Source organism: Lonchura striata, chromosome 14 (genome assembly GCF_050655825.1).
Source record: "Lonchura striata isolate lonStrDom1 chromosome 14, ASM5065582v1, whole genome shotgun sequence".
NCBI lineage: Eukaryota > Metazoa > Chordata > Aves > Passeriformes > Estrildidae > Lonchura > Lonchura striata.
Genome location: NC_140716.1, coordinates 1142677 through 1157449, shown reverse-complemented (window position 1 = coordinate 1157449; position 14773 = coordinate 1142677). Strand labels below are relative to the sequence as shown.

The window sequence follows — 14773 nt, the reverse complement described above, 5'->3', positions numbered from 1 at the left end:
AACTGTGCTGGACTCCAGACTCTTCAGGAACATTCACAGTTTTTGGAAACACCCCCTAAACCCCTCCTGCCTCAAAGGACCTGGAGGCATGGGCTGAAAGAACATTTCAAATATTTTTTAGGTAAACAGTCTGTTGCTGTGAATTGCTAAATTCCTTGCCAAAGGACTTAAACCTGTCAGTTCTACAGCTTCACCCAGTTCTGCTTTGCAGCTTTCTTAAAAGAACTCACCCTTCATTCTTTGCCCACAGCAAGTTGGGGCCCAAGACTATGGCGATGTTACTCGGTGTCATTTTGTTAACGTCACTGTTCTGGGCAAGCTTGGCTAAAAATTTGATTAAATACCTTCAAAAAGGAAAGAAATAATTAAACAGCAGGAACCATGAGCATTTCTTGTTGAAAGCAAGTAAATAAAAATTCAAGAACTTGTACAGAGAGCTCCCAACAACAAGGAAATGAGATGAGCAGCCTTCTTGCTTGGCAGCTGCCCAAAGCTTCTGCTCCTGACTCATAAAACTTGAACTGGGTAGCAAAGAAAGCAGCTCCCATCTTAGCAAAACAGAACCACAGAAATGTTATACTTCCAGAGAAAAATGCTTCATTTCAGCTAGTTTTATGTCCTGTAATGGAAATTCCATGCTTCTAGGAATCACCAGAGCTGGTTTTGTTCCGGTTCATTTCCAAAGCGCATAACCAAAAGGAAAAATGAGATGTTGAAGATAGATCCAGGTGGTTTCTAATAGTGGAAACTACAGCACAGAGCAGAGCATGAGCCATAAGCAGAAAGACTCTGTGCATCACTATTTCCTGACAGCTGATAGGGAATTAATCTGAGGACACCTCCTGCGCAGGGCCACTGCTGCATGAAATAAGAGGTATTTTTATAAATCTCACTGAATTTGGCCAAGAACAGCACACCTGGATTAGAGTTTAGTTTAATTGGCTTCGAGGTGCAAAGCAGCTGAGCTAAGAGGTGTTCACACCCACCTGAAGTTAACACGGTAATGCTCAGGTAATCTGTTACAAATCCTCCATAACTCCTGGAGCTTCTTATCCTGGTCCTGAATACTGAAAGGACAAAAAAAATGCCATGACATCTTACTTTCAAGGCAGGAATTAGTTTCTGCAGTGACAAAGAGATGATGATATCAACTTCCATTTATGGCAAATAAATGTTTTGTACTTGGTAACCTGCTTGTCAGATGCCTGAGTTATCTCTACCTGCCACAAAACTGCTTGAGCATCAATACTGTGCAGCCAGCAGCCTGAAGCAACCCTAACAGTTAAACAAAGAAGGTATTTCACCACATTTTCTGCAAGTTGTATTAAGCTATTTATTATTTAAAATAATTTGTTACACGAAATACCCGTTAGTGAAATAATAAATAACTGTGTGAGCCTGGTTGTTTCTTTTGAATTCATCTATGAAGAATCAAATTTAACAGAAATGTGCAGCATGACTTCCTCTGTAGCTATTCCTAGCATGCTTACTTTGCAGCTTGTGTCCACTCCTCGTACAGGCTGTAGGTCATCAGAGGCTCTGGCAGCTCCCGCAAATAGGATTTCAGGGCACCTGCAATGCAAACAGGGACAGGCTGGCTCCTCAGCCACTGCTTTCACACTTCAGGGAAATTCTGCCCTCACATTTGCAGTTTTATCTGCACAATGAATTCCAAGTGCCAGGGGAAGTGGCAAGGCCTGACACCTGCACAGTGGAACTGCTCAGACCTCAGCACAAAGGGTCTGTCAGCACTTGGTGCAGTCTGGCAGAAACATGCTGTAAAACTCTGAATCACCTCTTCAAGACAAAGGATTTCTTACAAAGATGTACTGAAGGTCTACACATAGCTCTAATCTACCTTGACCATGTTAACATCCTGTCATGAGAGATGTGACAGCTGGGCCATTATGATCACCTGAATGTCACACACCATTGTCACAAACACATCAGCTGTGATCAGCACGGGCACCCTGCACTTATCTGTGTCAAACTGTGCTGTGAACCTTCCACTGATTGGCACTTCTCCCAGTCTGGCTGTGGACATCAACACCTGACCAGCACGAAGTTGTGTCAATTTACACCTGGGTTGGATTCAGAGCACTCCTAATACCTGCAACAGCGTGGGGATCCGAGTAGAACTCATCCAGCTGGGACGTGGAACAGTCCAGGGCAGCTTTCAGCTTCTTTAACTTGGAGGCTCCAGCAGCAATTCTGAACAAGCCCTGCACCAGAGAAACAAAATGTACTGATTGGTAACCACACATTGACACAAGGCTGGAACAGCACCAGTTTTACAGTTTTACAACAGTTTTACAATAGTTTTACAACAGTTTTACAATAGCCTCTTTCAGAACATTCCAGCTTTGGTGCTTTCCCCTGACAGTTGTGACCCAGCTGAGCCTTCATGTGCCCTGTCACTGCCACCTGACCATGGTTCAGCCCCTTCCCACCCTTGGCCCACCCCTAATTTCACTATCTGTGCATCCACCTCCAAGACACTTCACACACGCTGAGTTATTCCCTTGCAAAACATTTACCAACTACTCAATGAAGAAATTAGTTAAGGACCATGTTAACAAACAGACACCAGCTCATGAGCTTCACTGGCCCTCTTCCCCATGATTCCTGGCCTGGAATTAGCTCCCTGGAATTACCCACCTCCTCTCTCATCCCTGTTTCCAGGAGCATCATGACACAGGCTTCGATAGGAACGGCGATTTCCCGCCCGCTGCGCTTCAGATGCTCCTCCAGGGCAGTTCCAAAAGCTGGCTTTTCAGTCCATTTGTCTAAGTTGGAGAGTATCAAAACACTGAGCAGGCTATCTCCCAAACCCTTGAATTACAGCCCAGGCAAGAAGAGAAGGAAGCCTCTAGTACAGCACAGAAATGTTCAGACTACAGCAGGAGTTTTACAGCCCGTGATTGGTAAAGTCCCTTGGGTCATGAGCAAAGAGAAAATGAGGCTGCTGGTGGTCAAGAAAAAAATACTTCTGCATCTTTCTGGATGGAATATCATGTACAAATTCTGTGTATAACTGGAATTATAAATAACAAACCCCAACAAGTGCCAGCACAAGGCTGCACGTTCCAGTAACACTGATTTGGCTCCAGTCTGCAAGAATCTGTGAGGCAAATTTTGCCCAGTCTGCATGACCTGGGCTGATTTTGGTTTTAACTGTATTTAAAGTGAATAGAAACTGAGCTGTTTCATTCTTTAAATCAGCAAATTACAATGGATGTTAAGAGCCCCAGTGTATCACGTCAGAACTACCATGGTAACAGGCCAGCACCACAACATCCAAATTTTCAATTTAATTCTTCAACTCTTGTTTAACTCCAATTTGCACAAATTTCTCCAAATTGACTGTGAATTTCTTCTTTCCTACGATTTACGTTTTGACCCATTTCTGCTATTTTAACTGAAAAAATGCAGATGTAAAAGGTTATTGTTAGTACAGATGTGTTATTTCTTTTATGTGGAAAAGAGGCCAAGAAGGACAAAAACTTCAGAGGACTTCAAAGAGCTCTCTGAAGGCAAAGTGTTTCTGCAAAGGATTTCACTCACCCCTATTCTTTACAAAACCACATCAATCACCTCCCTTGTCTGCTTTTAGTGCCTCTCATTCGTTAACACGCCATGAGATGCACAGGGCATTTCCCAACCTTTGCAAACTACAGCAAACATCAGGAAAAGAAACCTCAGTGCTTGTCCAAAGTCCCAGCTCCCATCCCTGGAGTGTCCCAGGCCGGGCTGGACGGGGCTTGGAGCACCCTGAGGTCATGGAAGGTTCCCTGCCAGGGCAGGGTGGCACTCGATGAGTTTAGGATCCCTTCCAACCCAAACCTGTAGGGATTCTAATTCACACTGCAGCTGGAAACACAAGTGAGAAATCCCCCACGTTCAGCCACTTGGCCACCGTGGCTCCCAGCCACCTTCTGGGGAGGCCAGTCTGTCCTGCAGCGTTTGTTGCTCAGCTGCCCTGTCCAAACTTCCCAGACAACAATAACAAAATTCAAGCAGCCATATCCAAAAAGAACCTTCTGCACAGCCCTGCTGCTGTAGCAGCATCACCCCTCTCCCACGGAGTGCAGATCTCCCACAGCATTTCCTACTGATTTATGTATTTCATCGGTTCATCTTTAACAGCCTCCCTCAGCTCAGATTGTGCTTTCCCTCAGACTCTGTTCCCCTATTTCTCTAAAGATTCAGGGACAGCACGGCCAATATTTTGGAGAGTAGTTTCCAAAACACACAGTGCATCTTCATCCCAGATCGTCAGTGATGCACCTGAAAGTCCCCTGACAGTGGAAGCTTAGCAGCAGTTTCAGGTCTTCTTAGGGAAGAAATGAAGCTGTCTAATTCACTTTTTTAACAACTGATCAGCACAAGAACCCAAACTCTCCCTTTCTCTGCATGCAGTGCACACTGGGAAAGAGGATTGCACAAAATGAGGGAAAAAAAAAATCAAACTCCTTAAAATACACGGAGTTTTCCTGATAATCACCTGCAATCACTCAAGAACTAAATCACAATGACACTTTCATTGGCCTGAAGAGCCAGCTGTGACTCAGCAGAAAGGCACAGGGAAGACAGGTAAGCAAACAGAAAAATCCTTCCTTTACCCTTCTGGGTATCAGAGAGATCCTTAATTAATATTTTATTAGTGTGTTAAAGATGGCTGGAGAACTCCGGAGAACACGAAGATGGAATTATGCTCGGGAATGTAAAATTGTTAAGCAGCTCAAAATGGCCTTATTAAATCAGTCTGCATGCAAGAGAGTTAAGATAGAGGAGGAAATATTGTGCATAGGTGGCACAGGCAAGGAGAAGCATCAGCCAGAGCACAGGTTACTTTACCTTGATGGGCTTGAATTTCGGGTAGGACCTTTTCTATGACTGCTAATGCTTTTCTATGGTAATCTGCTTGTGCTTCTAATAACTGAGAACAGAAGCCACATTTTAAAAACAAAAAGAGCATTAGCTTCTGATGAGCACATAAGACAAAACTAAAGGTTTAGCACACAAAATGCCATCTCTGAGAAGGGAGTGTGTGTGCCCAGCTGTGCTGAACAGAGCCCAGTGCCAGCACTCACCATGACGAAGCAGCGGGCGTACTCCCCCTCCTTGGACACGAAGCTGTACATGTCAGCAGCCAGCTGATCCTTTGGGAAAGATGCAAACCAGGACAGCAGATTTACTCATCTCACACTGCACAGATAGATTGATTCTGTTTATTTTGCCTGCAGGAAGTTTGGACTAAGAAGCTGTAAGGCACCTGCTCTGCTCCAAGTGTTCTTCAAGCAAAAGGATTTCAAAACCTTAACTCTGCTTTATCCAGCAAAGCAGTTGCCCCCTTCAGTCAAGAACATATTGCCATTCAGTCTAGATATTTATAGCACTTGAAGACAAGCACTCATAAAAATGGTTTCAGTTCTCAGTGCTCAATGGAGCATTTGCTGCTGAGAAGTGAAAATGAAGGTGAGCTGCTCAGAGGTGTCACAGGTCCTGGGACAGCCCAGCTTCAGGTTCCTCCAGGTGCCTCCTACTGCCCAGCTCCCATGGCTGGGAGCACCCAGATACCCTGAACATTCACCCATGGCCAGGACACAGCTGGCTCAGACTGAAACTGAAAACAATGTCAAATACCCAACTTAGAAACACTCTGGATGGAGTTCCTCATTGAACTAAAGCAATCCAGAGATCAGCTGGCATGAAAACACCCCCAGGACAGACACTGTCACAGCCACATGATTTGCAGCTGCACAAGTGGGCAGTTCCAAGGGAGGTGTGGAAGGGACACTCATCCTGTCCTTACCTTGCACTGCTCTACTTTATTTCCAGCTTCATCCATCTCTTCCTTAAGGGATTCTATTTTAGAAGGATGCACTTGGAAATTTGTTCCTGAAGTCTTGTGGGCTTGGTTGTACCTGGGGAAGAAAAGTTTCCTTCTGTGAGAATCAATATCCAACACAAATCTGCATTTATGGCTCCCTTGGAATTGGTTTTCTTCAACAGGAAACAAACCCCCCAGGTCCAGAGGTTTTCCAACAGAACCAAAAGGTTCCAAACACACCATTCCTGACATGCTGACACAACCCAGCAGCACTATAAAAATCACCAGGAATCCTGTGCCTGCCCTATAGCATGGGTGTGGAATATGCTGAAAATGGCTCCATCAATTCTCAGGGCAGTGTAAAACCACTCAAAGGCACTCAAGGGTGAGATGAACGACCCAGGAGCTCCCAAAGTTCCATACAGGGCTGTAAAAGCACTTGGTGTGGTTACACAGAGAGATTCCTGTTCCCTCTTCAAGCTGACAACTTCAGTGATCCCTTATTTAAGTTAAACACTTACGTAAGTGGAGACTGGATGAGTTTCCAGCACTTTCCCAATTATATACAGGCATGTAAGAGCTCTGAAATCTTGATTCTGTTTGGATCTAGCAGTCATGGATCTTTTTCTGGTGTAACTTAAATGTAAGTTTGTCTTTTCTCACCTATTGCCTCCTCAGAGCAGCATTTCAGGAGCAAGCACCAGAGCAGGTGCCACGAGATGCCAACAAGTTCACATGGACAGAAAAGCACCCAGGAGCTAAAATGCTTTCCTACCTTCCCCTTGCAGAATCCCAGTCCAGCACCAGCTTTGCAAGCTGCTTCCTCTGCTTCTGAATGTTGGGGATCTCTGTCTGAAATGAGAATTAGGGGCTTACATTGAATTTTCAATTGTGCACTGTAACAAATTACATGTTGTAGGCTTCATAGCCACTTTCCATCACCAGCACAGGGCTCCTTAAAGCAGTTTTTAATGCCAGCACTGAGATAAACCACTTCTGCTCAGTTTAGGCACCAATCCAGATGTGCTCCCCCTCTCAGGCTGAGCTGTCTCACCTCTGTCAGCTGGCACAGCGGGTCTAGAACTTCTCTCTCAATCTGTACTTCATGCTGGGAGAGCTCCATTGCCAGTTTATTCTCTGCATCCCCACAGGTATCCAGCATTTTCCTGTAAGAATTGCAGGAAATTGTCATGCCAGTTAGCACTGAAGAAGAAGGACTGAAGGCAGAGCAGAGCTTTGGACAGCTTTGTGCTGTAGAAAGCAAAGCATCCCTTCATGGCCTGAGCCCAACTGCTCTGTGCTCTCCTGGAGAAATCTGGGACAGGCAAGTGGTGTTATTAAACCTTTTTCTTCTAAATTCCTGAGCCATGACAGCACTTTGGAGGCTGTTAGACATCCAGGTGATTACACCAGCCCCGAGGGCACAGATGTCAGTATTTATTTCTAAGCCCATCCTTCCATCTCACAGATGCAAGAGAAGTTGCTCAATGCAGTATTTCATTTTCTCCTAAGCCCCTTTAATGTGAAGGTCTTAACACCCTAATTCCCAGCAATCCCATCCCCAGCAGACTCAGGCTCCAAATCCATGACTTGACATTCATCTTATGCTTGCTATAAGGAAAACCCCCCTTCTGTAAGATTTTTATCCAGGTTTAAATCTCCTGCAATGGCTCAGAAATATGTTCTCAAAGGTTTCTAGGGTCATTCTACACTGTCTCCATAAGAATTCCCACCAGCAATGAAAAAACCCACTTGGCTCCAGGAATCCAGCACAGGGCGGTTCATTTGTTTCAGACACTTTCCTGTAAATTGCAAATAACCACTTTGCCAGGATAGATAAATTTGGGCTACTTTGAACTAGGAGCCATTAATGCAAATTGACATGATTTTAAGTCATCAACTCAAACCTGCAGAACGCAGTTTAAAATAAAAATGCAGTTTCATTGTAGAATACATAATATTTTAAACTTCAAATGCAGACAGTAATTCTACTAACCCATAAGGAAAAAAGCAATTTTAAAGGCTTTTATGATAGCAGAGAATCAAAATCCTCTGGAATGCAATTCAGCCTAAAACCTGTCCCCAGATCATTCCAGAAAAAACTGCTTGCTCGCTGTTTCTCCCTTTGGATGAGAGAAAGAATCTAGAAATATGAAGTTTTATTAGGTTGAAACCAGCCTTTGTGTACCCAGAGGTTCCAATTGGAGCCCTGCAGGCAGTAAGAAGTCAGGGAAAAAGGCAAACCCTTACCCCAGCAGAGTTTCATCACTCAGCTGGACGGATCCCTCCTGCATGTTCTGAGCCAGAGCTGTCAGAGGAAGTTTTTTCTGTGGAGCAGAGGGAACAGTGCTTAGCTGAGTGCTGCTCACTCTTTCCAGCCTCCCCAGCACCTCCCTCTCAGGTTTTGCTGCTCTTCCATGTGGTTCCTATTACACCACCACAGCTCGTTCTTGCACTGCGAGAAAATGCCAAGTCACAAAAGGTTTCATGGCCCAAGACTGCTTTTCTGACTCTCTGAAAAGCACTTTCTTCTCAGTTGCAGCTGGAATGACTGGCCCAAAGTGCATGCCAAGCACTGCCAAGGGCAGATAAACAGCTTTAAGTGAGGTTGAAGCACCCAGCTTGTCACATCTCTGCTGTGTGCCCCTGCTCTCAGTTACTCACTAAAAGGAGAAGGTGTCACTGTGAATTCTTTCTGCCCCTGGTGCTCTAAGAAATCCAATCCTACCTGCAGCTCTGCTAAGAAGGGCAGAGTCACAGGTGTGCAGAAAAGCATTTGCAGGCAGCTGCAGGGTCCCGGGCACCCAGCAGGGACACAAGTGTCCTGGCACTGGGGTGTCACTGGGGTTTCACTGGAGTGTTACTGGGATGTCACTGATGTTTTAGTGGGGTGTCACTGGGGTTTCACTCAGCTGTCACTGGGGTGTCACTGGGATGTCACTGAGCTGTCACTGGGGTATCACTGGTGTTTCAGCAGGATGTCACTGGGGTGTCACTGGGTGTCACTGGGATGCCACTGGGTGTCACTGAGCTGTCACTGGGATGTCACTGGGATGTCACTGGGGTGTCACTGGGATGTCACTGAGCTGTCATTGGGTGTCACTGGGGTATCACTGGTGTTTCAGCAGGCTGTCACTGGAGTGTCACTGGGTGTCACTGGGATGCCACTGGGATGTCACTGGTGTTTCAGCAGGATGTCACTGGGTGTCACCGAGCTGTCACTGCTGCCAGCAGCGAGCTGCTCTGGCAGAGCTCTGCTGCCCCGGGCTGCCCTGGCAGGAGCAGGGTGGCACCCAGAGCTGTACTCACGTGTCTCTTGTCAGGCTCTGTGCCATGCTGGCCCTGCAGACAGGCAATCAGCCTCTTCTGGGCCAGGTGGCACACGGACCTCACGGCGTCCAGGCGCCTCTCGATCTGATGGCCCGGCCGAGGGGAGGCAGGGAAAACAACAAAAACCAGAAGTTATTTCCCTGGCCTCAGCAGAAAACCTTCCCCCTGTACACACGCCGCTCTGGGCTGCAGATTTCTCAAATTCTCCAGCTTACAAGAAGTGCAGCTGCTTGGCAGAAATGCCTGACAGCAAAAAAGCCTGCAGGGAGACTGAAATTGGTTTTTCCTTCAGTGGCACGGAAATTCAGCCAGAGCTCATGGCACTGGAAAGTGGGAAAGGCAAAAAACACTGCCCTCGTTGCATCTCAGCAAAAGGGAGTCAGTGTGACACTTGGCATCTAGATGAATGGCACTGCAGGTATCTAAGACACTGATTTAGAGAGAAAACTCATAATTTTCACCATGACCCTGTGAAGCAGGTGCTGAAGACACATCTGACAGCTCCCTCCCCCTGTACAAACCTGTGCTCCAGCTCCTCCTGCATGTCCTTCCCTGGCTGTTAAACACAAGGACAAAGCCCCCACATGCTGAGCAAAACAGTATTTCCAGGGAGAGACTACTGAGATTCAAATGGGATATGGAATTATAAAATAGGAGTCAAAGCCCAAACAAGAGCTCTGTTTATCAGCATCTAATTCAAACATGGCTTAATACACAGCCTGTGAACAGGACAAATATATACATGATAAACTGTTCTTTTAAGGGAATTTAAGTAAGGAATTTGGACTATTTTATTTCAAAGAACACCAAACACAAACAAAGTGATGAGCAGTGGGACAGAACTGCTCATGGCACTGAGCTCTCTGTGCACAGCACCCAAAGAATGCTGTTTATCTGCATTTTGATGACTCACCAAGAATAACAGGAGGCCCTTTGGAATGGATTCTATTTAAAAAGCAAGGGGGAAAAAGACTAGATTTCATCTGTAGAAACAATCTGAACAGATTCCAGTTTTTGATACAGCTCTAAAATCATTTTTATTATATTTTCAGGAGGGTAAAATGAACCCAAGTTGAAGTTCTCAAAAAGATAAGTGAAAACCTGTTAGGGTAGAAAAAGCTGCAGAGAAAGTGCCCAGAGATTGCTCTGAGAGCATGAGACTCTGCCTCTATTTACAAAGCATGGAGCAAAAATTCAAAATGAAGTCCAGGTGGAAAAAGTCCGTTAGGAGATCAATGAACAAGCAGGTATTGTTTGTGGTCTAATGTTGCAGCCAAGATTGTTCATTTCTCTTGTGCTATCTTTAAAATGAAATTCTGGAATAGTCTGGGCTGGAAGGGACCCTAAATCCTACCCAGTGCCACCCCTGCCATGGCAGGGACACCTCCCACTGTCCCAGGCTGTCCAAGCCCTGTCCAGCCTGGCCCTGGGCACTGCCAGGGATCCAGGGCAGCCCCAGCTGCTCTGGGCACCTGTGCCAGGGCCCCACACCCTGCCAGGAGCAAACACCACCAGCACATTGTAAGCCAGCCTCTCATTACAGAAGAATTCAATTTGCAAGGTCAGGTAGTTCAAACTGTACCCCCAGGCTGAGGGGTCCCCAAGCTGGGCATGGTGACATCCCGGAGCTGAGGCACCCCCGGGACCCTGGCAGAGTCCAGGGTGGTGCCAGGGCTGCCCTGGCAAGGCTCTGGAGCACACACATCCCCAACAGCTCTTTCCTGAACTGCAGAGGGGCAGAGGAGCGACAGGAGGAACCAGCCCAGAGCTGCACAGCCTGCATCTGCTCTCTGATCTGCTTTATGGAGCAGAGATGTCAGGGGAGCACAAAGGACATTGATCTCCTTCAAGCCACCTCTGAACTGACAATGTGACCCACAGGCCACGCTGTCTGTCCCCCCAGGCCATCCCCAGAGCCCAGAACATCACACAATTGCTTTATTATCTGCCACAGGGCCGTGCCAGAAAGCAGAGCTATTGTAAAGGCCTTTGGAGTACTGAATTATAGCCCTTGTCTCCAGATGAAACACACTGAACAGACACTTGAAATGGAGCACAACCCTTCAGGAAACAGAACAAAAAAATAGCTGTAACAATCCTGTGGCAGAGCTCGGGCTAAATATAAAAAAGCCCAACTGTGAACCGTGTTTGTGAAGTGAGCAGCCCCACGTCTCCAAACTCTTGGGTTAGATAAGAGCCTCCTGCCCCTGCACAAGCCCCCAAGAGCAAACAAACAAGTGAGTAAATTCTTCCACTTGGGTGTAGCCAGGCTGCTCGGGGCCTGGGAAAGCCTTGCTTGCAAAATTTTTTTGGCAACAAGCGGCAGAGCTTTTGGCTTTCACTTCTTGTTACTACTCTGCAGCAAAGCAAGAAAGCAGCTGGGCCCTCGCAGGCTACCAAGGTGTTTAATCCTTGGTGCCACGGAGCTGCACAGCCCCTCACAGCTTAACAACACAACTGTCAAGCTGGGGAGATCATTTTTAGTTTAAATAGAGCAACTCCCTGAAAATGGGGTGAAATGTTTCAGGTCACCATTACACTGGCACAGGTGCCCAGAGCAGCTGTGGCTGATCCCTGGCAGTGCCCGAGGCCAGGCTGGGCAGGGCTTGGACAGCCTGGGAAGGTGTCCCTGTCCTGGCAGGGGTGGCACTGGATGGCTCTGAGGTCCTCTTCACCCCAAAGCAGCCTGGGATTCTGTAATTCTGTGTATTTGTGCTGAGTTCATGACTGAGGGCTGACACACTCCCTCAGCTGCCTCCTGAAGCTGCAGAGCTCTGAACCAGAGGCACTTCCATCATCTGCCATCCTCCCTGTTCCACCTGCAGGCTCTGAGCTCCAGCAGGCTGAGGGGCTCTGGAATTAATCAGAAATGACCTCCACACTCCAGGTGCCAGGAGCAGCCAGCCTCCCTTCCCTCACCAGTTTGTGTTCTCTTCATAAACCCTTCACAACCAGAGGAAGACAAGTGGGACAAGTCTGCAGGCAAATTTGCTCCATGGAATCAGTCACCCTTGTTAATGTGACAGTTGCAGTTTAAATTCCACCACGAAAGTCGTGTTTGATGAGATGATAAATCTGCACAAAGATGACAAGTCTGCAAACAAATCGATGTCAGCATGACAAATCTGAGAACAAGGATCACAGCTAAACAAGAAGCATTTGCACACTCACTTAAAGCAGTAACAGACTTTATCAGTGAGAGCTGGAATGGCTTTTGTGCCACTTCTGTTAAGGCCCAGCTGATCTGTTCAGGTGAAAGCAGTGAGGGCAGAAGCCAGCTGTGCCCAGCCAGGGTTTCCTCCTCCCCACACACACTGGCACATCCCCAGCACCATGGCCCCTGGGCTCAGCAGGCCTGTTCATCTCATTAAAAGCAGGATGGTTCCTCCTCCACTCCACCAAGCCATGGGATTGGACTCAGAAACTGAAGTAACTGAGTTTTTTGACTCAGAATGTACCCGTTTTTCCAGGTGCTGAAAAGTCAAAGACATTCAGGGTTCCACCCCTGACACGTGCAGTATTTCCCCCCACGTTAGGTACTCCACAAACCTCAGGAGGCTCACACATCACAGAACTGAGAAAAATACATATGAAGCATGATACAATACCTGCAACAGGTCTTCACTGAGTACCTCTGTTCTCTCAGCCCTGAGGGAGGAGGAAAAAAGACCACTGTCAGACAATTGGCACAGTCAAGGGCACAGATGGCCCCAACAACTCCAACAAAACATGCCCAGCTCTGAGTTCCAGCACCACGTTCACTGTGGCACTGGGAGTTTGGGATGTCCTGACAGCCTGGGATGCCCAGGCTGCAGCACAAATCCTCTGCACCAAACTCCAAATGGTGTTTCCCAGCTGCACATGGAGCAACCTGAAACAAAGGGAACCTGGGTGTAAAGGAACTGAAACCCATGGGAAGAGCACGAGCCACCATCCTCTCTGCATTGGAGCCCTGCAGAGCTTTGTCCCTTGGCAGCCTGAAGCTTCCCTTAGCCCCCCACACACATGCTGCCCTGATTTTCAAAAGTGCCAGGTTTTCTTTTATAGTTCTTTTAAAAGTTTTAAAGTTCTCATAAAACTTCTTTAATAAGTTATAATATTCTGATAATGTTTGCATATTTCTACTGGAGTTCTCACACACTGTTCATGTAAATAATGATTGTTTTATATTCTTCTTTATGAGAAGACAGAACTGATAGACTGTTGGTTTGACCAGTGTGGTTGGAGAGGTGGTGATTCTATCCTCCAATCCACGGTCACCTTTAGAATTCTATAAATACTAGATGTTCAGATAAAATTTCTCTTTTTCTCCTTTGAACTTACCAAGCTCCTGTGCACCCATTCCATGTCCAATAGCAACATGCACACAGCCTCCACCAAAAACCTCCCACCCATCCCCTCACCCTGAGCTCCCAACACTAAAGCAGAGGCTTTGGTACTTGACAAGCTCAGCAGAAGTCAGGGGTATTCCCAGGAAGGTTTGCCTTCCACAGAAAACCCCTGGTGGCTTGCACACACTTGCAGCCAAAGGCTGCACACACGCTCCTGTCTCTACTCACACACCTCCACGCCTTTTGTCAGCCCAGTTTACACAAACTTGAAATTGGTTTGTGTTGACACAGGTTTATTTGTTATTGGCTCTTTGGCTCTAACAGTGATTGAGTCTCCCTTTGCCAGGCCTATAAAATAAAGATCAATTCAGTGCACGCTGATCTCTCCCTCTGTGCTGCTCACCCGTTACTACACAGCTACACCAGGAGCACTTGGAGGGACTCCAGGGCGCTCTCTTCCTGTTCTGAGAGTTTCCCCTGCTGCTGCCAGAGTCCCTCAGCTGCTCCAGGCTTTATCAGACCCTGCAATCTGTCAAACAACCGGGGCATGCACGGCAGGCTGCGCCCCGATCAGCCCCAGCAGCTGAACGTGCCAAAAGCCTCCTAGGACAACATTCCTCCAGCTTGGGGTCGGTGTTTTAAAGCAGTTATTTGACTTCAATTTTACAGCACGCTGTCTGCTTCAACTAATTGTGAACCATAAGGTGTTTAATAATTAAATGCCAGAATAAAGTAAAAGCTCAAAACCTCAGCCAGACTCAGGCAAAAGCAGCTCAAATACTCTGACAGCACCGGAATATTTATTTTTTGAGGAAAACACAGACAATATTGATAAACTTTTCTCCCACCCAAACAGAAATATTCCATCTGACGGAAATTACATCCTGTTAGAGAGCAATTGTTTATACTTATTACTTATATATATATATTTATCCCTGCATAACCCACTCTGCTGTAACCACAACTTTAATTCAAACCCCCTCAAACATTAGAATAGAGCTTCCATATGATTTTAGAGTAATACAGAGTTTTATTTCTCTTTCCCCTCCTTTCTCCTAGGATACTCTATCCACTGATGGCTCAGCACTGTGCTAGCAGGATTTTGTTCCCAATTAAAGTGTGGTCACCCTCATCCTACGGATCATTCTGTGAAGTGCAAAATGACTGTGTTTATTTTCCTCCAAGTGCTCTGGTTTGTGCAGGAGCTGGAGCCCGGTGGGACGGTGCAGCTGTCCCCGTGTGGGATGCTCTCCCCAGCCCTGGGTGGCAGCAGGAGCGG

At 46.7% G+C, this 14773-nt stretch overlaps 1 protein-coding gene across 12 annotated transcripts in view; it reads right to left on the bottom strand.

Moving 5' to 3' along the window:
• Positions 1 to 14773, bottom strand: part of ARHGAP17 (Rho GTPase activating protein 17) — a 41461-nt gene that overhangs the window by 11430 nt on the left and 15258 nt on the right. For all 12 annotated transcript variants that reach the window (XM_085591992.1, XM_085591993.1, XM_085591995.1 and 9 more), the window contains exons 2-14: positions 12772 to 12811; positions 9143 to 9247; positions 8084 to 8160; positions 6888 to 6999; positions 6609 to 6685; positions 5816 to 5927; positions 5094 to 5162; positions 4858 to 4939; positions 2659 to 2786; positions 2111 to 2222; positions 1491 to 1572; positions 987 to 1067; positions 231 to 344 (exon numbers count right to left, since the gene is read on the bottom strand). In XM_085591992.1, coding sequence (XP_085448118.1) covers positions 231 to 344; positions 987 to 1067; positions 1491 to 1572; positions 2111 to 2222; positions 2659 to 2786; positions 4858 to 4939; positions 5094 to 5162; positions 5816 to 5927; positions 6609 to 6685; positions 6888 to 6999; positions 8084 to 8160; positions 9143 to 9247; positions 12772 to 12811 — 1191 coding nt within the window. The remainder of the gene's footprint in view (positions 1 to 230; positions 345 to 986; positions 1068 to 1490; positions 1573 to 2110; positions 2223 to 2658; positions 2787 to 4857; positions 4940 to 5093; positions 5163 to 5815; positions 5928 to 6608; positions 6686 to 6887; positions 7000 to 8083; positions 8161 to 9142; positions 9248 to 12771; positions 12812 to 14773) is intronic.